This window comes from Ictidomys tridecemlineatus, chromosome 4, assembly GCF_052094955.1.
Source record: "Ictidomys tridecemlineatus isolate mIctTri1 chromosome 4, mIctTri1.hap1, whole genome shotgun sequence".
Lineage (NCBI taxonomy): Eukaryota > Metazoa > Chordata > Mammalia > Rodentia > Sciuridae > Ictidomys > Ictidomys tridecemlineatus.
The window spans coordinates 173,355,587-173,382,649 of NC_135480.1; the positions used below are offsets into that span (position 1 = coordinate 173,355,587).

At 42.0% G+C, this 27,063-nt stretch overlaps 2 protein-coding genes across 8 annotated transcripts in view; one reads left to right on the plus strand and one right to left on the minus strand.

Moving 5' to 3' along the window:
- Fam219a (family with sequence similarity 219 member A) overlaps positions 1–21,335 on the minus strand; it is a 57,730-nt gene extending 36,395 nt beyond the window's left edge. The window contains exon 1 of one of the 6 annotated variants that reach the window (XM_005326208.5): positions 20,904–21,335. In XM_005326208.5, coding sequence (XP_005326265.1) covers positions 20,904–20,963 — 60 coding nt within the window. In that variant the 5' untranslated portion in view covers positions 20,964–21,335. The remainder of the gene's footprint in view (positions 1–20,903) is intronic. The other 5 variants (XM_078047764.1, XM_005326207.5, XM_005326211.5 and 2 more) reach the window with 5 other exon arrangements.
- Dnai1 (dynein axonemal intermediate chain 1) overlaps positions 20,113–27,063 on the plus strand; it is a 64,711-nt gene continuing 57,760 nt past the window's right edge. The window contains exon 1 of one of the 2 annotated variants that reach the window (XM_040285943.2): positions 20,113–20,753. Coding sequence is in view for 1 of the 2 variants with exons in the window: in XM_040285940.2 (XP_040141874.1) it covers positions 21,730–21,756 (27 nt within the window). In the remaining variant the exon portion in view is untranslated. Of the gene's footprint in view, positions 20,754–21,504; positions 21,757–27,063 lie in introns of those variants that run through there. The other variant, XM_040285940.2, reaches the window with a different exon arrangement.

A 27,063-nucleotide genomic window follows, 5' to 3' on the forward strand; every position in this document is an offset into this window, starting at 1 on the left:
CTCATTTCATTAAGTTGCCAAGACTGGTTTTGAACTTGTGCTCCTTCTAACTCAGCCTCTCCAATTGTTCAATTGTTGTGATTACAGGCATGCACCGTTGCACCCAGGATTTTTTTTTTTTTTACTTTGACACTGGTTTATGATATGTTGCATGGGCTAGTGTTGAACTGCTGGAGTTAAGTGATCCTTCCACCTCAGCCTCCCCAGTGCTGGGACTACAAGTGTACACCATCATACTCATGTTTGTATATTTTAACATTTCCTCAGCCAACACTCTGCTTCAGGTCTTTGACAACTTATCCCCATCTCACTACCCTGTCTGCTTTTCCTCCAACTCATCTTGTAAATTACTCTAAGAATACTTTTCTGAGAATTAAACACTTCTCTGATTATAGTACTCCTTTGCTTGAGACCTACCCCCTAATGGCTCCCACTACTTAAAAACTTATTGACCTGGCATTCAATATTTTTAAAAAGATGGCTCCAACTTGCCAATCAGGCTACTTCCCCCAATTGCTCATCTTTCTAAATTCTTTGTTCTCTTTGCCCCATGTCAGCCCTCTACAATGACTTCCAATGTCTACATCTAGTCCGACTATATCATTTTAAGCCATTAAAAATATCTTTATTGGTTTCCTTAACTTACAAAAGTAATGCATGTTCAATGGAGAAAACAAAACAATACAGAAGCAGATGAAGTAGAAAATGAGTCTGATTCTCCTCTGCCCTCCCCCTTCCTCAGGTTGGATTTAAGAATGAGTGGCCTTTGGGCTGGGTGTGTAGTTGGGTGTGAGAAAACACTTGCCTAGCATATACAAGACCATGGGTTTGATCTCCAGCAAACACACACACACACACACACACACACACACACACACACACACACACACACGTCTCTTTATTATAAATCAATGGCCTTTCAAGATTTTTCAGTATTCTCCTATCATCCTACTAAACTGCTATGTCATAATAAACAGATTTAGAGGTATGCTTGTTTACATGAGTTCATAATACAAATCTGAAAAGGTTAAATTTAGAAAAATGTAGATCTTTATGTTTGTATTACAACTTATAGTTTCAAAGCTTTTTCCTTATTATTATCTCTTACCTCTGACAATCGTAAGAGAGAGAAATAGCATCTATTATTTAATCCCAATTTTGCAAATAAAAAAATCTGAAATCCTGTCAAGCTGAGCAGCTCCCCTGGAATCTCCTAGCTGGGATAAGGTTCCAAGTTTTCTGGCCCCTTTTCTACTTTACCACATAAAAAGACCATATGGAAAACCACAACACAACAAGCAGCAACACTAATGGGAGGGAGGCCAGAAGCCAAAGAGAACCACCCAGAATATTCAAATATAAGCAGTCATGGCTTTACCTTGGGGAATGTGAGAATAAATTTGTTCCTTTGCTTCTCTTCTATGGCAAAGATAAAACTTCAGGAAATCTTTCAACAGGTAGTAAGATTCAGGACTATAACTGTTTAAGGTTAATGGCTTTCTATTCCCCCCAAAATGCCTTGCTCTTGAAAGCCACAGGGCTCTGCAGAACTTAAGTGAGAAGATATGAGTTAAGTGTGTCAGGTCCAAGCTGGGGATGCCTAGCAGGGACAAGATTTTTAGATTTTTCTTTTCCTTTTTGAACTGGGGATCAGATACAGGAGAGCTTTAACTCTGAGTTACATCCCCAGTACTTTTATTTTGAGATAGGGTCTTGCTAAGTTGCTGAGGGTCTAAGTTGCTGAGGCTTGCCTTGAACTTGTGATCCTCCTACTTCAGTCTCTGAGTTGCTGGGATTATAGGTGTGTGCCATCACACCCGGACATTTATCTATTTTTTAGACTAACAAATTCCTAGAAGTGGAATTGCCAAGGAAATCAATGGACATGCAGGCATTGTGTTGTCTTCCAGAGAGACTGTGACAATCTATACTCTTACCAACTCCATATGTGTGGGGGTAGTTGGATTTTATTTGGGGGTAGGGTACCAGGGACTGGAATCAAGGGCACTCAACCACTGAGTCACATTCCCAGCCCTATTTTGTATTTTATTTAGAGACAGGGTCTCAATGAGTTGCTTGTGCCCCACTTTTGCTGAGGCTGGCTTTAAATTTGTGATCCTTCTGCCTCAGCCTCCTGAGCCACTGGGATTACAGGCATGCTCCACCATACCTGGCTGGGTACTCATTTTTAAAGTCAAAAAGACCTGAATTAGTTTCAAGGGAAGCTTGAAAGTTTCCTTTGTCAAATTACCTTTGTTAACACTCCTTTCCTTTCATGGGTGTAATATTGCTTACTTTGCAAAGCTAGTTTTAGAATGACATGGAATAATATATGTGAAATGCTTTATAGCATGTATGGTGTTTATTTGTATGTTGCTCTCTCCTTATTTATAATATCGTTACCATCTAAAGTATTCATCAACCCCAATTTCCTTTTCACACACACACACACACACACACACACGAATATCTTGGAATTCTGACTAACTTGAACTTTGCTAATCAACAAGAGTATTACTCTCTTACTGAGCTTTAGTCTGAGCCTCCCAGGAAAGCCTTGAAGCCAATTTCCACAGCTCTATCTTTCATGACTAAATCACAAAGAGACAAACACTCCTATCTTCCTCCAAATTAACTTTAGTAGGATCTTAATCAGGGCATACCTACTCCCCAGGACACTGTGATTAGGCCATTTTAATAGTTGGCCCTTTTTTCAGTAAAACATGACACTATATTACAACCCACTCCCTATGTCCTCCTACAGCCTAACAAAAGCAGAATCTAGAGCATGGTTTCTTGGGGCTTTACCAACAGTACTGATTTACAGTTGAAATTAACCAAGGCCCAGTGACAACTCTCTGAGATGCCAAAAGAGGGCAGTATAGTGTCACGGTTAAAAGCCAGGCTTTGATGTCACATAACTGGGCTTGAAATGGCTTTGCCACTTAGCTGTGTGTCCCTGGATCTCTCTTTTCCTCTCTATAGATTAAGGAATAGCTCCTTTACAGAGTTGCAAGGATTAAATAAAAATGTTGTGTGTCTATAGCAATAAGTGCTCACAAACAGCAGGACACACCCCTGGAGGAAGCTTGGTTGAGTATGACAGTTAGAATGATATAGGATTACCAAGTAAAGGAAATAAGACTGAATTCATTCAAGTCATACATTCATTCAACAGGTATATAGTGAATGTCTATAAGAATAAAATAAAGATATTGTGTTCATCTACAACTAAAAACATTTTTTTAAAAAAATACCTTGTAAGTCATCTGAAGAATATGAGTGGAAGTTGTTGAAATGTGAGGGGCTACGCTGAGCATCCCTGCTACTGGCAACATTTTCCTCTGGTATCGCTTCTCATTGTATGAAAGAAATTGGGCTTCAGATAATTTCTGCTGTGACTGTCCAGAAGAGGAAAGCAAAGTAATATGGAACAGGTCCTTCTAGAAACAGAATGTGGCACTCTGGATTCTTGCTGCCCAAAGAAGAGCTAGACATGAGGAATGTGGGTGGGGTATCTAAGACTGTGAGGCTCTCATTAGAAATCCTACGTAGTTGGGCCTCCAAATCTGTGGGTTCCACATGAGTGAAGTCAATTAATTTAAGATTGAGAATATTCAGGAAAAAAAGTCGAGTCTACACTGAACATGTACAAACATTTTTTTTCCTTGTACTTACTCCCTAATAATATAACAACTACTTTTTACATGGCCATTTATATTGTGTTAGGGATTATAAATAATCTAGAGATGATTTAAAATATATAGGAGGATGTGCATGTGTTATATGCAAATACTAAGCCATTTTATAAAGGAACTTGAGTACACATGGATTTTGGTATTGGCAGAAGTCCTGGAACCAATTCTCCATGGATACTAAAGATGACTATACTTGGTGATTGTTACTCCAGAGTTCCTAATGTTTTCTGGCTACTGCATAGCAGTCCCCAGCCAGCCTCCACTTCTCCAACTTCCTGATTCAATAGAGACTCTATTGCATTGGACATAGTGACCAATGGACTAACAGGTATTAGGCTAGGTAATGGAGGTATAGAACTTTTGTGGACAGGGGCACGGCCTGGGCATGGGTACAGGTTTGTAAGAAGCAGCTCCCAACTTTCATGTGCTTCCCAGTTAGCTGGCTTACAGGGCTTACAGGGATGAATGTGCTATATTTGTCAGGGGTGCACACAGCACATAGGCTCTACAGTGTCACCTCTGTGAGGGGAAGGAACTAGGAGTGGAGAGCCTAGGGCAGCTTAGGAATGCCAAAATACCAGAAGGTAATAATTGTGTTCCAGCTCTCAAAGCCCCCCCCCGCCCCCCGGCACTGGGTACCAGGGATTGAATTCAGGGGCACTCAACCACCGAGCCACATTTCCAGCCCTATTTTTATTTATTTAGAGACAGGGTCTCACTGAGTTGCTTAGTGCCTTGCCATTTCTGGGGCTGGCTTTGAACTCACAATCCTTCTGCCTTAGTTTCCCAAGCTGCTAGGATTATAGACATGCACACTGTGCCCGGCTCTCAAAGGTTTTTTTAACTTGGCAGGAAAAAGAAAAGGACTTAATAGTGCTAGAGCTGCCCAACCTATTCTTTCTCCCAACTTCTATCAGCCTACATCCTAGCTAAACAGGAAACCAGGCTTGGGTCTCTGCCAATGCCCAGGCTGGGGCAGGAAGCTCAGGAAACAAGTGAGAAAGACCCTCCTCAGCACAGATGTCTACTCAGAAATCCCTGGAAAGGTAAAAGCAACCCAAGCCTCCTAAACTCTTTCCCACAGGAGAGAAGACAAGAGCTATTTCTACTTCTGGGATCAAGCATATCCCCAGAAGGATTCACAGAGAGCAGACCTAGAACTTCCTGAGGGGAGATAATGCTGTCTCAGTCAGAATAGAAAAGTTAGCACCCTCCCCTAAGGGAAATACAGGTTATCAGTGAAGCAGGGAAGTATATGAGACCTAAAGATATCCTAGTGTCATCTTGTGTTGATAAAGAAGGAAATGATGGTGCAGAATAAGGGCAGAGGTGGAAAAAAGTAGACCTAAATGAGAGAGGGCCAAAGACCAACTGATACTGATGGGGATGAAGGCAGAAAACTAAAAGGGGTTCTTTGTTGTACAAATGTAAAGGAAAATCTAATGAAATAATGGGCTGCTGTAATGACAATCAAGGGTTGTTAAAAACACTAGGTAAAAGGCTGAAGGGGGAATTCTGTAATGGATTTGCAATCAGGCAAATTATACCACTAATCAATTTGAAGTCACAAAAAATAGGACATGTCATGTGTCTCCTCATGGAAATGAAGATCACACCTCAGAAGGCAAGCTGGAAAGTAAATGGCACACCTCAAGCATTCTTCACAAAAAGTCAGATCTGAATCTGATCAAACCTTGACATCTAACTAATTTGCAGAAATATAGGAGACAGAAGAATAGGATAAGAAACACCACAGGGATGCAATCAACAAAACCCAGAATGTGGGAGACTTTACAGAGCAAAGGACTGATTTTTATAAACAAATCAATTGTAAGAAAAAGTAGGAGGAACTATAGATTAAAAACATGTAAGCTTGGTGTGATGGCACATGCCTGTAATACCAGTGACTTAAAGATTGCAAGTTCAAGGTCAGTCTCAGCAATTTAGTGAGACTGTGCAACTTGGCAAGACCCTGTCTCAAAATTAAAAAAAAAAAAAATGGACTGAAGATTTTGTTCAGTGGTAAATCACCCCTTAGTCCCTAGTACTAAAGAAAAAAAAATTTTTTTAAAGAGACATCAACCAAATGCAATATGTAGGCCAGATTCAAACAAACCAACTAAAAATTTTATGTTAAGGAATTATTAGTTTTAAGTGTGATAATGGTATTATGGTTATGTTAAACATGAACTTTTTTAGAGAAACATACCATGATCGCATAGTTGAATAATTGTTCAGAATAATCCAGTGGGTAGGGTATGGGGGAGGCAAGATTAGTCTGGTGTCAATAACTGTTGAAGTTGAGTGATGTATACTAGTAGGTTCATTTTACCTTTTTCCTCTGCTCTGTGTATGTTTGAAATTTTCCATGACAATATGTTAAAAAAAATGGAAGAAAATAAGCAGACTGGAACTGCCTCCTTCTTTAGTCCATTGATGACAGGACTGGGAATGGGGAGGAACAGCAATACAGACCTTTTTGAATCTTTCTTGAGTTCTGAGAGCTGAACTCTGGGAACTAAAATAGAAGCAGGATACTTTTACCTACCATCAACAGTGGGCTCTCCAGGAAGGTCCCACTATGCCAATAGCACTCTGCCACAGGCATGTCGTGGAGGGGCAAGGGCAGGGCCTCAGCTATACTCCAGAGCTCCCCCTGCCCAGATCCACTCAGTGAAATCCTCTCTGGGAATAGATGGGAACACAGAGCACTTCCATCTCTAGCCTGATCTCACCACAGCCTTGTAAAGGAAGCTGAGGACTCTTCTTGTTTGGTGAAAAGAATAAACCATCTCCTTACCCTTTCCCACAAAAGTTCCCTTGGGAACCACTGATGGAAAAAGGAAATCACCAACCCTTTCATCACCATCAACCCTAGACCAGAAATGATGGAGTAATTTTCAGTTCATTTTCACATGTATGATCTTATTTATTTTACAAATAGCCCAAAAGAGGTTAGGAGACAAGCCAAAGGTCAACAAATTGGTAGCTAGAGTGTACCCAGCTGACTTCCCACCACTGCTGGGCTCAGCTCCTGCCTTGAGGCCTGTGTCCCTCATTAACTCATCCTGGTCTTCCCATCCACTAAAGGATACTCAAACTGATTTCTCTTGAGGAAACTTCTGGGAAATTGTCCTACTATTGCATCTCAGACCCTGGCAAATGAAGGATGTGAAATGAAAGGGTCCATGAGGAAGCCTACCAGCTTCCTCATGGAAGCTGGTCAGTCAAATATTGATTCCTGACTAGTTTTCTTTGGTGTCAATGTTTTCTACCTTAAATACCACCCTCCAACTTGGTCTCTCTCCCTGACTTTTATAGGTTCTCGCTCTTCTTCCCTAAGCCATTAGCCACCACTACTTACCCATGTCATTATCCTCACTTGTCCTTTCTCTGAGTCTATGTTTTCCTTTAAGCCAGGGATGGAAGCATCAGGTCAACTAAGAGCAGATAGGACTTTCTGGAAAATCTTCAGGGAATAGCTTTAGGATTCACAGGAAGCCCAGTGAAGGCCCCTCTCATCAGATGCTGCAATCTGTACACCAATGTGGCTAGTGGTTTTCCCCTTAGGGGCAGGCCTGCTCTCACACAGAATGGCCTGTAGCATTTGGTTTTTGTGGTAAGCAGAATGTGAGCCTCATGCCTGACATACTAAGAATAGGACATCCAGGCTGGCATTCTTCCCACCCTCCTCCAAGATCTCTAGATACTTTTTCCACCTCTAGGAAGATGCGTGCAAGTCATACAGTGTTGGAAGATTCAGGTAGGAGCTCTTCATCAGCAGAGCTGTTTTTGATAATTAAATATTAAAGATCACAAATCTATTATTAACCCTATGACAAAGCTGGCAGTAGTTATAAGCTCTGCTACCAATGAAAGAAGGGCTACATTGATCCTCCTATGTCCCTCACTTCTAAAAACTTACCTAATGCTACAAAGAGAGGATGGAGAAAGGCCAATTTAGAAGGAACTCAAATTGTACAACTCAGCTGGGAGCCCCTGACCCACTGGGGAGCAAGAAGTAAGTTATTCCTTGTCAGAGCATTCAAGGTCCTCCTCATCCTGTGGTCTAAATTTAAACATCACTTTCTCATAGGAGCCTTACATCCCTAATCTACTGTAGGAGGAAAATTATTTTCTCTTATTCTACCTTGTTCTTGTCTTTTCTACCACTTGTCATCAGTTTGTAATTTTATTTGTGTGCTTATTTATTTTTTCTCTACCACTGGATTGCCAGGTCATAAAAGCAGGGAACATGTTCACTTTTTTCATTATTTTATTTCCTATGTCTGGTACAATGTCTTTCATGTAACAGATGCTCAAAAGATGTTTTTTGAATAAATAATGAATTCCCCAACATATATTCCTCTGAATCTCCCACAGTTTCCCAGCATGTAACTTCTACTTTACACACTAATTCTGACCTACTCATTTCTCTCCATGTCTCTACCGTTCCCTCCTTAGAATCACCACACAATCTCTTCTCCACTCTTACTCATCCTTAAAGGAAACAGAGCAAATTTCTTCTTTGCTAAGTTGTAAGTTCTGAGAATAGAAGCTATATGCCAATGAGATCAAATGGGAGTTGGGGAACAAGACTCAATATAACATATCAAAGTGGCACCCTAAATCAGAATATCATGTATCAAGTTATATACCAGAGGTTATAAAAGCTTTGGGATTGGTTGAGAGCATAAAAGAATAGTTGGATAAGCTTCCTGGAAAAGGAGGGTTCATAATGATCTCTGAGAGTGGAATAGTTAGAGAAGGAGATGGGAGAGAAATCTTAAGAGGAGAGAAGGTCTGAGGATACCAATAGATGAGAAAAGGTGAAGGGCTTGGTCAGATCATTAAGAAAGTAATTTCATGAATAGCTGTGAGGACAAAAGCCTAGTGTAGATGGCTTAAAGACCAATGAAGTTTAAGCTTGATGTATAAGAGTTTAAGTAAGTCCCAGGTTGTGAAGAAAATATCCTGAGCCTGGGAGCCAGGGTACCTGTGTTCTAGTCTAGACAATGCCAACCTTCAGCAGAGTAATGGCCAAGACTATTTATCTTTCTGGGGTTGTCCTTGCTTATCTGTAATATGAGAAAAAATTATTTTCCTAATTTAGTTCACAAGGTGGTTCACGTGCTCTGGAAACATCTTTTCATCTACCTTATAAAGGAATTTAAGATAGGGTTAAAAACATTGCGCTTTACACAAAGATGATGCAGTAGGACCAATAGGACAGGTAAAATAGAGAACTTGCATCTCATTGAAGGAAAGAGAAGGATGCATGAAAAAAAATGGTATTTTTTGTAATAGGTCTTGGAACATAAGAAAGTTGGTATTACAGAAATTAGGACAGCATTCCTCATGCTAGTTCCACAGTGGAGTGTGTGTGTGTGTGTGTGTGTGTGTGTGTGTGTGTGTGTGTGTGCGCTTGTGTGTGCTGGTAATTGGACCTAGGGCCTCAGGCATGCTAGGCAAGTGTTTAACCACTGAGCTATATCCCAAGCCCTTACAGTGGATTTTTAAAAACATCGTTATATTGCACATACACAGAGCCTTGTTTACTGCTCAAATATTATTCTTTGCTCCTATTTTCGAAAGAGCATGGCATGTTACAAGGAGCAGTGTGTTTTACAGGTGTCCTCTGGTGCATTTTAAGAATTGCTACCCCAGGGAATGGGGTGGCAGATAGGATGATATTCACACTTTTCACCCACTGGCCCTGGTTCCTCCCTGTGCAGCCATAGGTAACACAAAGTCTAATTTCTTTTTCTTTTCTAAGCCCAGTTCTTTAGGCATTTGAAAATCTTACAATGCTTCCTCTGAGACTATTTATTCACAGGCTGAACTGCCTCAGTTCTTCCAACTGTTCTCACACGATGTGGTTTTGACTCCTTTCATTACTCAGTCACTCCCTCTCTTGAGTGATATCAGCAGAGAATGCAGAGCTTCAGATAGTGCTGACCAGTAAAGAAGCGAGAAGAATAGAATCATCACCTCCTAAAACCTGAACTCTATACTTTTAAAAATGAAGTCCAACAGCACATTAATTTCCCTGGTGGCTGTTATGTGGTAGTCTTTCCCCCTCCTCCACTCCTGTGGTACTGGGGATTGGACTCAGGGATGCTTTACCACTGAGCTAGATCACCAGCATCCCTCACACCTTTATTTTTTAAAATTTAATTTAAGTTTTATTTTTGTAGTACAGGGGATTGAATCCAGGGTCTCATACATGCCAGGGAAGTGCTCTACCACCAAGTCACATCCTCAGTCCCCTTTTTATTTTTTATTTTGAGACAAGTTCTCACTAAGTTGACTAGACTGGCATTGAACTTGTGATCCTCAGCATCTTCAGTAGCTAGGATTACAGGCATGCACCTCCAAAACAAGCTAATGGTCTTGTATAAAGCCTTCCATCCACTGAAACACTAGCTATTTGCTAAGAGCCATAGCCAAATAGTAATGATGCATGGCATTTTTGGTTGAAAGGTGAGGCCAGCAAGCCATTGAGATGATATGATTATGTTAAGATCTGCATTCAAATGGATATTAGACCCCTGCTGTCCTCCTCAGCCTGCTATGGGACTCCTGGAGAGTTCCCATTGGTTGGGAAAGTGCAGTAGGAGGGAATTCCGGAGGAGGGATTTCCTGTTGGAGTGTGTGCCCGGGAGAACGCGCATGTGTGGGTTGGCATATTTCCTGAGAGCATACAGGGCATTGGCGGGAGTTTCAAAATAAAGTTTGTTCCTGTTTGAGTGGCTCGTGATTTTGTGCCCAGCCAGACTGCGGCAGCTATTCAATCATACAGACTCATTTAGATTCTATTTAAACTTTACCTTGCTGGATTCAGGTAGCTTTTTTTGTTTTAATCTTCGCCATTTTTCTTAGAATAAGAGTTGTAAGTAGGGGGCTGGGGATATAGTTCAGTTGGTAGAGTGCTTGTCTGTCATGCACAAGGTCCTGGGTTCAATCCCCAGCACCGCCAAAAAAAAAAAAATAGTTGTAAATATTAAAACACCATCTCACTAACCCCAGTAGACCATTACCTGTGTTGTCAGTCTGCCTAGCTTGAGATGTGATTCTAGGTTTTTACCTTTGATTTTACACTGCTAACGCAAAGAGCTACCCTATTTAAAATATGTTTTAAGTTCAATATAACAATAGGTACAGCCATTATCATGAAATCTCAACTGACCATAATGGAAGTATAATATCAATATTATGGGTACGGGCAGCCCTATAGTAATCTGTGCTGGTCAGATCACATAAAGGGATCTATGTCTAGTATCAAAGTATCCACTGAAGTAGTAGCTAGGGTTACTAGGGATTTGGAAATCATTCTCCAGGGAAATCATGGAAGGAAAAAACAGGGTCTACTTAGCCTGGGGGTTGGGAGAGATTGTTGAGGTTTTATGCCAAATGGTAGGGACTGGCATCTGCAGTAACTGCTGGCTTAAGTGACACTTCTTGTGGCCTATTTCTTTTTGGCCTTTGGTCAAGGGCTTACAGCTTCATTTTAAGCATAGCCAACCATTCATATGATATTCATGAGATCTCTTCCTGAATCTGCCTCTTTTCCCCTCTAAACTATTTAGAAGAGCCAAAGGTTACTCCTTCTCACCTGGCTCATCTATTTTCAAAGGATTATTAACTTTATATTAATCTATTCTTCAAAAACCAGTGCTGAAGATCAGGTTAGGAAGGTCAATTTTTCTCTATTAATTTCTTAAAGAGCCCTATCATAAGAATCAAACCTCTCAGAGAAAACAGAATGCTGAGCTGGCTAACATCCCCCAGAGTCTTCCTTTTCTGTGTTCTTTGCCCAGGATAACTATGATGATTCAGGGCTGCCAGGATGGCAACCAGAACACCAAAACTGCTGTTCTTCCTGCTGAAGATCATGGAAGACATGGTATAAGGGATGAAACCAGGACTCTGCTTCAGAATCCTTCTTAACACAATGCTCTGGATAGCTACTACTAACTAATAGGCATTGGTATAAGGGATGAAACTCCTTATAATTTATGCTTTATGTCACCTATGGAGGGCATAAAATGATTATGTAGGAATGCCCCTTAAGCTTGTTGTGAACAGTGAGGATATTTATTGCAGGTGAAATATTCTCTTAAGTCAAGAATCCATTTTTCATTTTAAATCCTCATTGAGCTGGGATTCTTCCTGACAAGATATTTGGAATATAATTTTTATCTGTTGCCTGTGAGAACACAAAGGACAGGGACAACCCATAGGTATTAAAAACAAAACAAAACAACCTAAAGCATGAGTTAATCATGTCAGGATTAAAAGTAAAGTTCAACATGGCTAAAGTATACAGTATAGAAATTACATCTTTTTTTTTTTTAAAGAGAGAGTGAGAGAGGGAGAGAGAGAGAGAGAATTTTAATATTTATTTTTTAGTTATCGGTGAACACATCTTTGTATGTGGTGCTGGGGATCCAACCCCGGGCCGCATGTATGCCAGGCGAGTGCGCTACCGCTTGAGCCATATCCCCAGCCCAATAAATTACATCTTAAAACAGCTGTCAAAAAAAAAAAAGAGGGACATCAGGAAAGTAAAACTCCCTTAGAAATATCATCAGAAAATCAAGGCTCTTAGTATGCTTTTGTACCAAAGTTTACTAGAAACTTCCTAATTGATGGTAGTTAAGTATAGACTTTAAAACAAATCAACATCTCACTAGAGACTAGTGCAGGGCAAAAAGGTGTTAATTATAAAGAGGCTCTAAAGAATGGGGAAGAAAATAAATCTAGACTGGATCACAACACAGATTAATTACTAAGCTTTTGGGTTTTCCAAAAAGTAGTCCATGAAGACACATTGATTCTATAAGAGTGAGCTGTTGTTAAAAAAAAAAAAAAGGGGGGGGGGTTCTGTAGTTAAATAATCTTGAGAAATATTTAGTTAAATACAGTTGAAAATGTTTATTTCAGGACTTCTGAGAACCTTTAAAATTCTAGTTGAAACTGGGAGTAGTGGCTCATGCTTGTAATCCTAGTGACTCAGGAGACTGAAGCAGGAGGATTACAAATTTGAGACCAGACTTGGAAACCTAGTGAGACCCAGTCTCAAAAATAAAATAAAAAGGGCTGGAGGTATGGTTCAGTGGTAGAGGAGTTCTGGGTTCAACCCTGAGTACCATCGCAAAGGGAAAAAACCCCAAAACACTAGTTAACATTGTGGTATGATAGAATGTATAGTGCTTCCCAAAGGAATTTTCCTATGGAGACTCCTTACCCCATGAAGTATGCCATAGGATTAATATTCCTAACAATATACTAAGGGAAAAGTAGATCTAAGCCATGCTTGTATAAGGGCTTCGTCAACTCCTTTATAAGGATAAAATCCATATGGAAACTATAAATCATTTTATAGCATGTACATAATTATATTTAAGTTAACTATAATATATATGGCTCTCACTCTACAGTTTGGGTGTAGTTAATTCAGTAAATCTTAGTTAAACTAAGTTAAACTTAGACTAAGTGCACTTTAAGATTTGGATGTAGCTCAGTGATAGAGTGCTTCCTTACCTACCACTTGCAAGGCCCTGGGTTCAATCCCTAGAATAAAAAAAAAATAGTGCCTTTTAGGTACTATTTTAGATAAATAGATGAACTGGACTTTATGAGAACCAAGAGAATGGTGACCAAAGTGAACAAAACCAGGTAAGGAGCCACAGCAACTGGGCTTTTGTCATTCTTATATTTCTTAGGGGTAAGAGTCATTCAGAGAACACCCTTCATGGCAGTTAGTCTCTTCTTGCTTATGCACATAACCATATACCTTCATCAAAGAAACTTAATATTAACTTTCAATAATCACATCCATATGATCTTCAACTTGACATCTCAGAATGACAAAATAACAACAAACACAGGAACACATTTGTTGGAACTGGCTCCTAAGACTGTAGCATAAAGGAAAACTCCTGCAGGCCTCTCCTAGGCTAGACCCTCTGGACCTCCATCCTAGAGAACTTTTCCTCTCCAGAGTTCCTCCCTGCAGCCCAGAAGCTCACTTTGCTGTCCCACAGCAAGGTCTTGGGTCATGTGCCAATTTCAACTACAGAGCAGAGCCAGATCCAGAGTTTTACCCAGCTCTGCCTCCTTCCTTCCTTCCTTCCTTCCTTTCTCCCACCCTGAAAGTCAAATTCCCACCAAAGTCTCCTTAGGAAACAATGACTTGGGACTGTCCCAAGCTATACCTCAATTCCTTCAGCGAGAACTTCTGGGTATTTGTCTTGGATAAGGGCTTCATTAACTCCTTTTAAGGATAAAATCCATATGGAAACTATAAATCATTTTATATAAATGTATATAATTATATTTAAGTTAACTATAATATATATGGCTCTCACTCTACAGTTTGGGTGTAGTTAATTCAGTAAATCTTAGTTAAACTAAGTTAAACTAACTTAGTTAACTAAGTGCACTTTAACTAAGATTTGGGTGCAGCTCAAATTCTGATTCTCCTCTTCCCACCTCCTCAGAAGTTCCCTGTACCAGTTTTCCCATGGTCTGCTGGAAGGTACAAGGCAACTAAGCCCAAGAAGTGGTTTCCATGTTCCCTTTCCACACATAAGTCTCCATCTTTCAAGGAGGGAAGAGAGTCTCTGAAGTGAATCAGATCTAAGTAAAGAAGTCTGTTTTCCTCTTCTGCTCACCCTAGGCTACAGGCAAGGACAGCAGGCAGCTGGGGCCTGGGAATGACTCAGCCTGAATCCCAGCTACCATGGAAGCACCTGTCTAGTAGAGGCTAAAGTACCTTTGAGTGATGTCACCCTAGAAGATTGCTCCTTTGACATACTTTGTCTGGAAGGAAGTAGCACCAGTTTTTTAACCCTAAGCCCCGCTTTCAGAGTGGTCTCTGAAAAGGGAGATATAAGTACTTTTCTATTCTCACAGATAATGCCATAACACACACACACACACACACACACACTCCCTCTCTCCCCCCCTCACACACACACACACACACACACACACACACACACACACACTCAAAGAAATGAATGAGAGGGCCTACAAGTAAAACCATAAGTTTGACAAGAAAGATAGTAAGAGCCCAGCCAGAACTGCAACATAAAACACTCAAAATACAAAGGATTTTATTTTTCCTTCATCTAAGTGCTGCTGAGAGAAAAACAAAACAAAAATAACAAAAACCCATTCATGGCCTTGCTATCACCAATTCTCCTGTAGTCAACAAAACAGAGGAAAAGTTTTCATTGGTAAGTGAACACATTTCCCAGCAGCCCTTTTGAGGCTGTGAGTCAGTGCTACTTTCACATTTAGTCTGGCCATGTCTTTTCTTTTTTCTCCCAGTACTGGGAATTGAACCCAGGGCCTTGCACTGGCTAGGCAAGTGCTCTACCATTGAGCTCCTCAGCCCCTTTTAAATGTTTGAGGCATCATCTTGATAAATTGCTGAGGCTGTCCTTGAACTTGTGATCTCCTGTCTTAGCCTCCTGCGTAGCTGAGATTACAGGCATGCGCCACCACTTCTGGCTCATCTTTGGTTTTCTACAACTCATAACCCGAACTCATAACTCCATTGCTTCAGCAATAGAGCAAAGGAAAATAGCAGCCTTCTCTGTTACAAGCAATCTCTGAGGCTAAGAGGTCCACAGGCCTCCAAATCTCCTAAGGTTCCTTCTTCCACCCAATGTTCACACCAGAAACCTGGGAGTCATCCTTAATTCACATTCTACCTCCAAACAGGTACCATATTCTGTTATTCTGCCTTATTACCATCTACATATCTATCCCCTATTTCTCTGATTTTTCTTTAGGGTAGAATTTATTATCACTTGCCTGGATTATTGTATACACCTCTATATTAACTTTCCAACTTCCAATCTCATTTTCTCCAACCCCTCATTCACCACTGGAGTGATGAACTCAAATTTGATCATGCTGTTCCCTTAATTACAAACTTACTGTACATTCCAAATGTATCCTTTTTGTTTCTTCCTCCATGCCCCTTGCCTGGAATTCCTTCCCTTGCCTCATCTTGTTGTTCTGCTAAGCTTCTAGTGCTTTTCCAAGAGCCAGTTCAGCAAGGTCTCCTCTGTGAAGCCTTTTCTAACCACCTAAGGAGGACCCATCTCATTTGACTTTGGTCCTATTGGACTAGATTCTTACTTCTTTTTTAGTGCTTTCTAACCTATAGTGCCTCAATGTGTTCTAGACCTTGGATACCCTGGAGTAAGTTTCTGTGTCATTGTGCCCTGGATAATACCTAGCAGAAAGCAGGTTCTCACTTAGCGTTTGTTGGATGAAAGACAAATGGTAAGGGGCTGAGGGCCTAAGCAAGCCTCATTTTGCAATAGAGGAAGATAGGGAAGGGTGTCTTCTTTCCAGAAACCTGACAAATACTGTTGGGCCATGAGCCATATGGACCCACTAGGAGAATCCACTCTTAAATTGAAAAATCAACTGACTATAAGGAATAACATAAAGGTGCCCAGACCATAGAATACCTGTAGGTCAATTTTCCATAGTGGCTACTGCTGTCTTTATAATGTGCTCCCTGGCACTTTCAGAAGCTTCTATGGGCCACTTACTGCACAGTAATCCTGACCATCCCCATCCCTCAGTGTCAGAGGGAATACAGCCTGAAACTCCTTGCCAAGCTCCTGTAGTAACAAGGCAGAACCTCAGCATTCTTCACTTTCTAAGGGAGTTGTCACCTTTCTTGGGAACACCTTCCATTCCATCTCCACCCTTTTCTGACTTGTATAAAACTTTCCTATCACATTTTGAGCCCATTCATCCTTCTGGCCTCCACTGGAGAGATCTGATTTGTTTCGGTATCTTTAAATTATCTGGAACTAAGTAGAGACACAGCAAATAATCATGAACTAAACAAATGAGTTAAAGGATAATCTAGTTTCAGTGAGGCCAGACAAGCATTTCTTGCAAGAGTGCAGGATCCAATCTGTTGCCATATGCCATTCTTTAAGTATCTTTGGCCTCTAAAAGCATCAGCAGGGTGTTGCCTGACACAATTAAGTACTTAAAGGCTCCATTTGTTTTTCTTGCAACAAATCTCTTCCTCCCAACTACAGCTGATGACAGACTTTGCGGCTATAGCATCAGACTCAGCAGACAAACAGGACCAGAGAGCCTATGCCTACCACTCCTACAAACAATGGCCCAAACTCATCCTAATTGTTCAAGAGAAGGCAGTTAGGAGTTTCCCTAGTTCAGTGGCAGTATATGGCTCAGAGCTTACATACTAAGCCATTCCAAAGTTTCTTGGAGAGAATCTATACTCAGACATACTCAGGATTGCCTGGGAGACAGACACAGCAGGAGTGGATCCCAGGGAATAAGATCTTCAAGAGGAGCTCTCATTTCTTTCATAAGGAGATAGGAAGAGACCCTGGGGAGCTCAAGAATAAGCCAAGGCCTGGTTCAGCTGCTGAGATGCAGCCTGACCAATTAAATAATTGGTGTGATGGGGAAAGGAGGGAAGCCACTCCTTTCAGGCAAGATCCAGCCCAAGGCAGGAGACTCTGGGCAGCTGTGCAACAACAGGGCAGGGATCTCTTCCTCTTCCTCCCACTAGCTGAGAGCTAATGCTTAAATTAGCACCTTGGAAACACCCAGATCTCCTGGTTGCTCCTTCTTGCTCAGCTCCTGCCACTCCCCCAGGCCTCCTTCTCAAGCTGAGTTTCTCTTTCAAGTAAAAGAAGAAAAGGGGGAAAAATGATGCCTTCTCCTACAGCTCATCTTTCCAAGTAAGGAATGGCTTCTAGATTCTTCCCACTACTCTGGGGTAGAGGAGGTTTTGATGATAAGAGCCCAAATAACTGGCCTTTTGGGTACTCAAGGTCCTGAAAGAGGCAATGATGTTGACACCAGATTGCCCTGTTTCCTTTGGGATTAAAGAAGCAGCACCCTCTTTTCCCTCAGGAGGAGCTCATTCAGAAAGTAGTGTGGTTTTTTTTTTTTTGTTTTTTTTTTGTTGTTGTTTGTTTGTTTGTTTGTTTTGGTTCTGGGGATTGAACTCAGTAGCACTCAACCACTGAACCACATTCCCAGACCTATTTTGTATTTTATTTAGAAACAGGGTCTCACTGAGTTGCTTAATGCCTCACCTTTGCTGAGGCTGGCTTTGAATTCATGATCGTCCTGTCTAAGCATCCTGAGCCACTGGAATTACAGGTGTGGGCCACCACTGTGCCCGGTTCAGAAAGTGAACAAGAGAAATAAAACTTCACCAAACTGTGAGCTCCAGGAGGAAAGGGCCATATCTGTGTCTGTGTTGCTAACCATTCCCTGATATCTAATGTAGTGTTTGAAACAGGGCAGATGCCCAATAATTATTTAGTAAATCACTTGCTGAATCAATGAAACCAGGTTCTATGATATACTTTGGAAGAGAGAGTGGAGAGCTACTGTTTAAATTTCAAATGCATAATTTGTCTTCATTTTCACAAATGGAAAAGGAGACTTCCTAGAGGTCTCCATAAATAATGGTAATAAATAAAAGAGATCACAGCTAAATCCAAGCCTGGAACTCTAATTTTATAGTCTACCTGAGTACCCCTAAAGAACCATTTTTGCTCTCTCTTCTGCATTTTACCGCTGTGATATCTTCTTGATTGTTAATGCTCCAAATGAAGGCTCCTGTATTTTGTTGAGACCAGCAGAGTCTTGTATGGGGAAATGCATATAAGACTCTGCTGGTCTCAACAAAATACAGAAATAATCTGGGGACAGAGGTCAAGAGGCTGGGCAATGTTTATGACCTCCAAATGGGGGAGGGCTATATTGTTATTTCTATAAGACTCACTCAACCTCAATAAAATACCCTTTTGCAGACAAGGGCTACTTTAGTCTTCAAGAAAAGGGTCTGCCAATAGCTACAGTTATTCTAATAAGTACCTCCTTGCCACAAATACTTTTAATCCAGATTCACACAGCAGAAGTAGCTTACTATTAAGAACTTCAGGGGGGCTAGGGATGTGGCTCAAGCGGTATCGCGCTTGCCTGGCATGTGTGGGCCCGGGTTCGATCCTCAGTACCACATACAAACAAAGATGTTGTGTCCACCGAAAAAACTAAAAAATAAATATTAAAAAAAAATTCTCTCTCTCTCTTTAAAAAAAAAAAGAACTTCAGGCACTAGGCAGAGTGGCACACATCTATGATCCCAGAGACTCAGGAGGCTGAGGCAGGAGGATCACAAGTTTGAGGACAGCCTCAGCAACACAGTGAGACCCTGTCTTTAAAAAAAAAAAAAAAAAAAAAGGACTGGGGATGTAACTCTGTGGTAAAGCACCCCTGGGTTTGATCCCTAGTACCTAAAACCAAACAAACAAACAGCAACAAATCTCAGTCAATAACAGAGGCACAAAGGACAACTGAGAGATTCTGGTGGCCTTATTCCTTCTTCTCCTTCCTTGTACAGTTACTATCTTCCTTCTCAGGAACCCCAAATGGAAGACAAGAACCAACTCATTGCTTCCTTCTCCTGATTTACTTGAACCTCTCGCTTTCATTCTCCCTCCCTTTTGTTTCTTGGTTAAAAGCTTAGAATTGGAAGGGTAATCTAGTCTGACAAGCAAGAATGGTTGGATAGAGAACCCATCAAGGAAAAATTTCCTAAACCAATCCAAAGTTCTTCAAGTTCATGATACAAACTCCCTCCTTTTCTGGCTCCAACATAATTCACTAGTGGCATCAGGCTACGAAAATGTCCTGCACCATCTCTTTACTTTCCTTAGTTTAAAATTGTACACTTCTATAAAGCTTCTCTGTTTTGGCATCTAGAACCAAGTCATCACAAAAGGGGGAAAAAGTCACTTATTTTCATTCACATCCAGTCATTTGGTGGCCACTAATAATTCTCTCTACCATTCCCCAAAAAGGCATGGCACAAGGTGGTCATGGGTCCCTGCCAAGGCCCACCTTGTCTATTGATAATGGGCAGGTTACTTGCCTAGGAAGCCATAAAATACATTCATCAGCCAGAGGGCTGCCTGCTCAAGGGCAGAACCTGTTCCTAGCCACCAGAGGAGGAGACTTAGGGAGGCCCAGAGCTTCAGGACTTGGAGAGCTCAGCTCAGCTCCAGCAGAGAGCAAAGAATAGGGCACCCACATCTTCAGGTTTCTGGCTTGCCCTGCCTCCTTCCATCTCAAGATGGCTTGGGCTCCAACGGGGAGAAAACCAACAAGGCCTAAGAGCTCTCTCCCTTCCCCTCTCTCTAGACCAGCTGACTAGGCCTCTGCGCTTGCTATTCGGTAGCCGGACAGAGAGGTCAGTCCGCTAGATTCCAGGGCAATGGCCATCAGGCATGGTCTCCTTTAGGCCTGGCCTTCGTAAACCCGCGTCACCCGCCCCTTCAATCCCATCGGCGCCGGCAGCGATGACATCATTCCTCCCTGACTCCGGGACCGCGAACCCGCGGCAGGATCCGCTCCCAGCAAAGACTCCAAGCACGTAGGCCTAGGATGACTGGGGCTCTTGCAAACCAGTGGGCACAAACCGCTTCAGCGCAGCCCCACCTTCTCTCCCATCGGTACCAGAGCGCTATCTTCAGTACCCTTGATCTCGATCTCAGCGCCGCACACTCTCCTTCCTGGTTCCGATCCCCGAGCCTGGCCTGCCTGCGCTCTTCTCAGGAAAAGAACTGATTTCCCAGGTCCTGCACCGACTCCCTGCCCCCACCGGTCCCAGACCGTGGCCCAGCGTTCCTAACCTCATTCAGCGGACTGGCGGGCAGGCCCTCCTCTTCTAAAAGCCTAGTCCCAGTCTCTTAGTTTGACAGCTCCCTCCCCTTCCCTAAGCATCACAGGCCTCTAGGGCTAAGGGCCTATCCACCTTCAATCTCAGCCCCCTGGGCCTAGCGCCCGCGGTGCTCCATGACAGTTCCCTTGCTATCTTCCTCTATGGGCCTCCAATAGCGGTGTGCACCATTGTGCCCTGCTCTGTTCCATCCGACGGCGTTCCGCCTCCGCCGAGGTTGCCCTCCACCCGTGCAGGTCCCTTCGCTCCCACACCCTGCTATTCTCCCGTTTTCTTGTCCGGTAAGTCTCGCTCCAGCGGCAATGCGTTTTCAGGGCCCTTTGCCCTATTTAATGACTCCCCTCAGAACAATCCCCACAGACTGATTCCCTCCCACCCCCTCAGGTGGCGCCTCCTCCCGGCCCTGGCCTGCTCGCTGCCCGCCCCCTCACCAGCGGTTGCATCTCCGAGTGCGCGGTGGGCACCTGGAACCGGTCGATCTCCTCCATCATGGTGCCGGCGGGCGAGCTGGCCAGGGGCCGGGCGCGGCCAGGGATGCCGACGGGACCGCGCGGGGCGGCGGCCCCAGGAGCCCGGCGGGTGGTGCAGACTAGGCCGCCCCGGATGAGTCGGGCGGGCAGGCGGCCAGGTGGATAGAAGGGTGGACAGTGAGCGAGAGGTTCGTGGGCGGGCTGAGGCCGGCGTGGCTCCGTGGGCTTGCCTAGCGCTACCGCGGCTGTGGCCCTACGGAGCCGCAAGTCTGGCCTCTCCTCCTCCTCCGCCGCCGCCTCCTGTCAGCAGCTCAGCCACTGCGGTGACTCGGCAACTCCACTTCCGGGTCCGGGACACCGCCCGGATCCTACATTATTCATGAGGAGGCGGTGTCTGGGCGCCCTAGCCCTCCCACATGCGGGAGTTCCGAATGCGCCTGGCCTCCCTAAGTATTATTCCTGAGAGGGAGGAGCTTAGTGGAGCCAGAGGATCCCCGCTTGCCCGGCCCCGCCTTCTCTCCGTACCGGGAGGGGGCGCCAGAGGCGCCTGCGCCTTAGCTGCCGGTCGGTTGCTGGGTAACCGCGTCAGGGAGGAGCCTATCCTACAAGGACGCGGGTACCCACGACGACAGCTGTCCCCAAAGAAACCCTACAACTAGGAATTGAAGTGGAAGAAAGTTAGGATTTCCTGTGTGTGGTCAAGGAGAAGGACAAATTTTCTGTTCTTAGGCGAGAAAGCGTTTACTAGACTTTCCAGGGGTTGAGGTGCTTCTTAACTTCTGCGGAGATGCCCCCGAAACAGCCTCGTAAATCGGTAATGCATATCATGACCTGCTCTCTCCTGATGGCCTCTGACCTTTGCCGTCAGTGACCTGATGCTACCTCTTCCACCGATCCTTAATCTTCTTTCATCTGTTGACCCTTAACCTTTTCTCGCTGGTGACTCCTGGCCTGTACTCTCAAAGACCTCTGACTTTGTCCTGTTCTCTCTCACTAATCCTATTCTCCTTTCCTAATCACCCCCCTCAAAAGCTGTTTTTTACCTCTTTCTTACCTGTCTCCCTCACCATTCTGATCTCACCCCACTCATTGCACATACTCATCTTGACCAGTCTGTCCTACTTGGCACTCTTACCTCCACTTCCACCAATCCCTTCCTCATCGCCCCACACTTTTGTCCCAAAAGAATTATTTGGCCAACTCTACTGAGTTCCCAGCAACTGGGATAGGTGGGGACACAGACCTTGCTATGAGGGAGCCCACAGAGGGGATGAAAGAGACATGGAACAAGAGACTCAGAATATTATACACAGGAGTTTGGCTTAGATTTTCTGTGCTAAAAGACTTGTGAGGAGAGAGAGGTCAAACAGAGAGAAAGAGGAGGCCCTTTTCCCATCCTGCTCCCACACCACCCTTTGCACATGTCTTTCTTCCCTATGAGTCTGGTCCGCTCCAGTAACTCATTCAACCCATGTAGACATTATGTCCTTGTTCCCATTTGGCCAGATGTCATCTCTTCTCACAGGAAAATTGAGTCACCTCTCCCCTTAGCCTGAGCAGAGGATTCTTTCTTTTTTTCCCAGCATTACCACAGAAGATAAGTAATTCTGGCTTCTCCAAGAACCCTCTGAGGTATAAAGGACGCATTCACTCAGTCCTTAAGAAATTACTTTTCTAAATCCTTTAGGATTTATCACTCTGAGGCTAACATGCAGTTCCAGCTCTGTAAAGCAGAACTTCTATTAATTTATTCTAAATTTACTACTCTGAAGCCCAGGTATATTGAGGTTTGAAGAGTAAATCTGTGTGTGTCCATGATATTTATGATTTTATATATTTTGATATGGCTGCTTGTATATAATGTTGACTCCTCTGCTTTTTTAAAAAATATATATTTTTTAGTTTTAGATGGATACAATACCTTTATTTATTTATTTTTATGTGGTGCTGAGGATCAAACCTAGTGCCTCATATATTCAAGGCAAGTGCTCTGCCACTGAGCCACAATCCCAGCCCAACTCCTCTACTTTTACATGGCCTTCTGTGGCAGATGACCTATCTTTCTTAGATCTCTGTAGCCATGGAAGGTAACTATTCCTGTTGGGCTGTGCCCTAGTTTTATGTTGAGGTTGAGCTGTGCTTTGAAGCTCATGTACTGTGCTTGGGCCATATGATCCCTCATTTATAGGTAGTTTGTTTTTAACTTGACATTATTGAGTTCTGGTTACATACAATAAAATGAACCATGTTAGTTTGACATGTTTCAAGTTTTGACAAAGTTATAATGTATGAATTACCAGTCAAGATGGAGAATATTTCCTCTATTCCTAGAAGTTCCTTGTACTTCATCCCAGTTAGTTCTCTTTAACCTCTTTATCCAAGTAACCATTGATTGGCTTTTTGTGACCATAGATTAATTTTTCCTTGCAACTTGCAGTTTGAACAAGCTTGGGGACAGGTTTCTCCAGCCCATTAGAGGAGACATTAGAGACTAGTTACATTGAGAGCAGAGAGAAGTGATAGCAGATAAAAAGAGAAACCTGATGGGGCTGGAGTTGTGGCTCAGTGGTAGAGTGCTCACCTAGCATGCATAAGGTGCTAGGTTCGATCCTCAACACCACATTAAAAAATAATAATAATAATAATAATAATAATGTGTCTACTACTCATCCTACTTCAGACCTTACCATTACTCTGTAAAAATTCCACAACCCAGATACTGAACTGCCCTTACTGCCTTCAAAGTAATATCTATACTCTCTTTTCCTGTCATTTAAAACTGCTGTTTCTACTGCCTGCCTGGTATAATCTTTTCTGTCACCCCATCTTGTCCCAAATCTTCCCTTCATCTCCTGTTCATCCTTCAGGTCTCGCTTGGCCCTCAAATTCTCCTCCAAGAGATTAATTCTTTTTTCTGAAGACAGGTTAGGGTGTCATGGCACCTATCTGTCTTGGCAAATATCACGTGTATCTTCTTGTTCATTGTTGATTCCCCTGTACCTAGCACAATGCATGGAATATATTAAATTCTGGGGAAATTAATTTAACTTGAATTCTGAATGCATGAGCTGTTTTTTGGAAATTTTCATCTGGGGTATTTTTGAAGGATAGGAGTGAATGAGCCTGGGATGGGGGATAATAATAAAGGAGAAACTAGTAGGAAGTGATAACAAGGAAACACACTGTATAAGCATATTTTTCAGGGTTTATATTTGTATTGCCTTTGTAGTAGATCTACGAATGATTCAAATTTAAATTTCATGTATCCCTGGCTTAAGAGCTGGGCATTGGCGACTAAGAGGTTAAAAAATATTCATGATGTAAATATTCATTTCCTTTAATAATTTATAGAGTTCCTACTCTGTGCCAGATACTGTTTTAGGTATGGGTGACATGGTAAGAAACAAAACAAATAAAATTCTCTGCTTGTGGGACATGGTGGTGCATACCCATAATCCCAGTTCTCAGGAGACTGAGACAGGAGGATCACAAGTTTGAGGCCAGCTTGCACAATTTAGCAAGATTGTATCTCAAAATAAAAAATAGCAAAGAGCTGGGGATATAACTCAATGGTAGAGCGCTTGCTTAGCATGCATGAGGACCTAGGTTTAATTCCCATGACTGAAAAAAAAATCCTTGCTATCATGGAGCTTATCTTTTAATTGGAAGTAAATTGTTGGTAAATAAATAATACAATAGTATATCAAATGGTGTTAAGTACCAAGGAGAAAAATAAACCAGGGAAGTATAATAGGAAGTTCAGGGAATGAGAATAATTTAAATAGGGTTGTTAAAGAAGTCTTCACAGATACGATATTTGAGCATAGACCTGAAGGAAACGAAAGAGTTAGGTATGTGATATTGGGATGTGGGTGGGGTGCATTCCAGACAGATGGCATAGGAAGTGTAAAGTTCCTGAGGTGGAAGCCTACTACACATGCTCTGGATCATCAGGGAAGGGAGGGGGAACATGGCAGAAGATAAGGTCAGAGAGGTACATCCCTCTACTCCACAGAGTTAATCAAATAATCCATGGCATATTAAATTGGTCATGATGGAGCTCCATGAATCATAATTTGGAATTAAAATGCATGAATGTCAGGCACCATAAACCATGACCAGCTCAAAACATCACTGGTAATGCCCCAATAACAAAGTGTCCTTCCTGAAAATTGCGAGAATGCCAACTGGCTGCATGTGTACATGTGCAAGAGGAGCTTTGCAGCATTGCCAAACATTGCCTGGCAGCCTGACTTCTTAGTAGAAAACCAAATTAGAGTCTTCTGTGAACTCCAGTTAAAAGCTAATTTTAGTTTATGACTAACAAATTTTAGTACCCCTTTATAACTCAGTTGGTTACCATAAAAAAAATAAAAGTCTGGAATTTTGTATTATTTGCCTATAAAAAAAAAAAGAAAAACTTGCATTTTAGATCATTTTGTGGACTCCCTAGAGGCTCTTTTAGGACACAACTTTTAGAAATATCCATCTAGATGAAGGGTTACTAGGATGGGGTAAGGGGCAGGATTGGGTACAAGGCTAAAAGAGAATCTTGGATAATTCAGAAATTTTGAGTCTGGTAATGGGACCTAGAATCCATAGAAGGAAGGATAGGAAATGAACAGAATCTAGGGGAAGTTGATGTGTTTCTTTATGTCCAAAGTAAGATCTCTATGATTCTTCACCTCATTGTCAACCTAACACGTATCTTTCTCAAGTCCTAAGTAGGATCTTTCTCCCATTTACCTCTTAAATATCTCTCAAATTAAATCACTGCTACTTCCCTGACTCAACCTATAATCCTCTCTCACTTAAAAACTATAAAAACCTTGGAAATGGTCTTTTCCTCAGTGACTCATGACTTTTCCAATCTGTCCTCTACACTGCATCAAGAATGATCTTTTCAGGGCTGGGGTTGTAACTCAGCAGTAGAGTGCACCACATAAAAATAAATAAATAAATAAATTAATTAATTAATTAAAGAGATTGTGTCCATCTATAAAAAATATTTTTAAAAAAGAATGATTTTGGGGGCTGGGGTTATGGCTCAGTGTTACAGTGCTTGCCTAACACTTGTGAGGCCCTAGGTTCAATCCTCATAAAAATAAATAAAAAATAAAGGAACAATACCTTTGTGTCCAACTACAACTAAAAAATTAAATAAATATTTAAAAAAGAATGATCTTTTCAAATTGCCAGTCGGATTATGCTATCCCCCATTCAGAATCCTTCCATGACTTCTAATATCTCTTAGGATAGGATCTAGATATTTCAAAAACCCTGCAGGGACCTTCATGGGCTGAAGCCTGCATAATCTATTCTATGCATATTTTTAGTACTTGGTACATGCCAGGTACTTGAATAATAATGGCAGAAGGCTTTTGTGCTTATCTCTGAACTTTAATTTGTACTATCTTTCCCCCATTATTTCTGTACTTCATTTCTATGTGCTGTTCACTTTTTCTAGAACACTCTTCATACCCTCCCTCACAAATGTACTCACTCATAAATTTTAGTCCTGACATCAATCACCACAACTGGTTTCCATGTCATCTGCCTTGTTATTGAAGATAGGGTTGAGGTTCCTCTGTTATATAATCTCACTGCTTTATGTTTCTTTTTTTCATATCATGCATTATGGTTTGTAATTATTTAGTTATTTGTGTAATTATTTGATTATTGTATATCTCTTTCATTACCTTATGAGCTCTTCATAAGAGCAAGTCTTGTGAATGTTTTTGCTTAGATTTGTATTCTCAGCTCCTAACATAGCAGCTATCACATAAGAAATTCTCAGCGAATGATTGGTTGTTGAACAATGATGAAAGGTGGTGGAGGAAGTAGCATAGGATGCTGCTGTGGAAGCATGGATGGAGTATCCTAACACTGATTCGTGGAAAATCAGGGAAGACTACTTCTGAGAAGAATAAAAACATTTAAGGTTTGGACAATGGAAAAAGAGTCCAAAATGGAGAATAAGAAGATGCAAGAGGGAAAATAAGAAAACAGGAAGAATTTGGCTTTCCCAGAAGCCAAAGGAAGAGTTGGTCAGTTGTTTCACATGCTACTAAGGTGTCAATGATGATAAGCACTAGGACATGGCCACTAGATGTAATAATTA